The sequence below is a fragment of the Ovis aries genome, chromosome 3, assembly GCF_016772045.2.
Source record: "Ovis aries strain OAR_USU_Benz2616 breed Rambouillet chromosome 3, ARS-UI_Ramb_v3.0, whole genome shotgun sequence".
In the NCBI taxonomy this organism is placed as follows: Eukaryota; Metazoa; Chordata; class Mammalia; order Artiodactyla; family Bovidae; genus Ovis; species Ovis aries.
The window spans coordinates 13,140,605-13,142,266 of NC_056056.1; the positions used below are offsets into that span (position 1 = coordinate 13,140,605).

General features: G+C 42.7%; 1 protein-coding gene across 1 annotated transcript; it reads right to left on the reverse strand.

Annotated features, from left to right (window-relative positions):
- LOC101116979 (olfactory receptor 1Q1) lies at positions 1–876 on the reverse strand. The gene has a single exon (XM_012175924.3). It carries the CDS (start codon positions 874–876, stop codon positions 1–3), a length of 876 nt encoding a protein of 291 aa, XP_012031314.2.
- Positions 877–1,662: the final 786 nt, after the last annotated feature.

Consider the following 1,662-nt stretch of genomic DNA (forward strand, 5'->3'; position numbering starts at 1 on the left):
TTAGGCTATAATGAAGGGGTTCAACATGGGGGTCACTACTGTGTATATGACAGTCAGGGTACGACCCCCAGCCACTGAATAGCTGGTAAGGGGCCGGAAGTAGACCCAGGTGAGGGTCCCATAGAATATAGCCACCACAGTGAGGTGGGAGCCGCAGGTAGAAAAGGCTCTCCACTTGCCTTTGGCTGAGGGGCTCTGGAGGACTGCTGAGATGATGCAGGCGTAGGAGGCCATGATGATGGCCAGAGCGCCACTGATGACAATGACTCCTTCCGTGTGAATCCTCAAGGTGTTGAGGTGGGTGCTGGAGCAGGAGATCTTCATCAGAGGGTAGAGGTCGCAGAAGAAGTGGGGGATCCTGTTATCTGCACAGAAGATCAATCTGCCCATGAGAAAGGTGTGCAGCAGGGCATGAAGATGGGAGAGGATGTGGCACACAGCCACCAAGTGTGAACACAGCTTCCTGTTCAGAATCATACAGTAGCGGAAAGGGTGGCAGATGGCGATGTATCTGTCATAGGCCATCACAGCCAGGAGGAAGTTCTCCATGGCTGCAAAGCAAATGAAGAAATAAGTCTGTGTTAAGCAACCCATGTAGGAAATGGCCTTGGTAGAAGAGAAAGTGTTCTGCAGCATCTTGGGGACTGTGGTGGAGGTGAAGCAGATGTCTGCCAAGGCCAAGTTGCTAAGAAAGACATACATGGGAGTTTGGAGGCGTGGAGCAGAGATAATCAGGATAATGATGACAGAGTTGCCAGAAATGTTGATGGTAGACATGAGCAGAAAAAGGAGACAGAGCGGGATCTGCTCTTCCTGGTGGGTAGAAATGCCCCAAAGAACAAAATGGGACACACTGGTCCAGGTGGTATTGTCCATCTATTACCATTAAAAAAACAGGATTGTTATTATTTTTAATTGAGATGTAATTGATATATAACTTTACATTAGTTTCAGGTGTACAGCATAGTGAATCAATCAGTGCATGCATTATAAAATGATCACCACAGTAAGTCTAGTTATTATCCATACTCATGCATAGTTACAGAATTTGTTTTTTCTTATGATGAGGGCTTTTAAGATTTATTCCCTTAGCAACTCTCAAATATGCAATATGATGTTATTAACTGTAGTCACCAAGCTGTATATTACATGCCTATTATTTATCTATTTTATTAACTGGAAGTTTGAGCCTTTGAATCCCTTTCACCCATCTTGTCCATCCCCTCACTCCCCTGCTTCCAATCTTTTCTCTATGAGCTTGTTTTTTCTTTAATTCCATGTGTAAGTGAGACCATAGAGCATTTGTCTTTCTCTCTCTGACTGTTTCACTTATTATACCCTCAAGCTTCATCCATGTTGTTGCAAATGGCAGGATTTCTTTCTTTTTATGGCTGCATAGTTATTCTCCTGTGTATGTGTTTATGCCCTCTTTATCCATTTACCCAATGATGGACATCAAGTTGTTTCCATGTCTTGGCAACTGTAAATAATGTTGCAATGAACCTGGAAGCTGCATATATCTTTTAGAATTAGAGTTTCTGTCTTCTTTGGATAAATATCCAGAAGTGGAATTGCTGGATGATATAGTAGTTTTAATTTTTAAAGGAGCCTACGTACTATTTTCCAAAAAGAATTTTTTTTATAGACCTGGATATCTGAGCA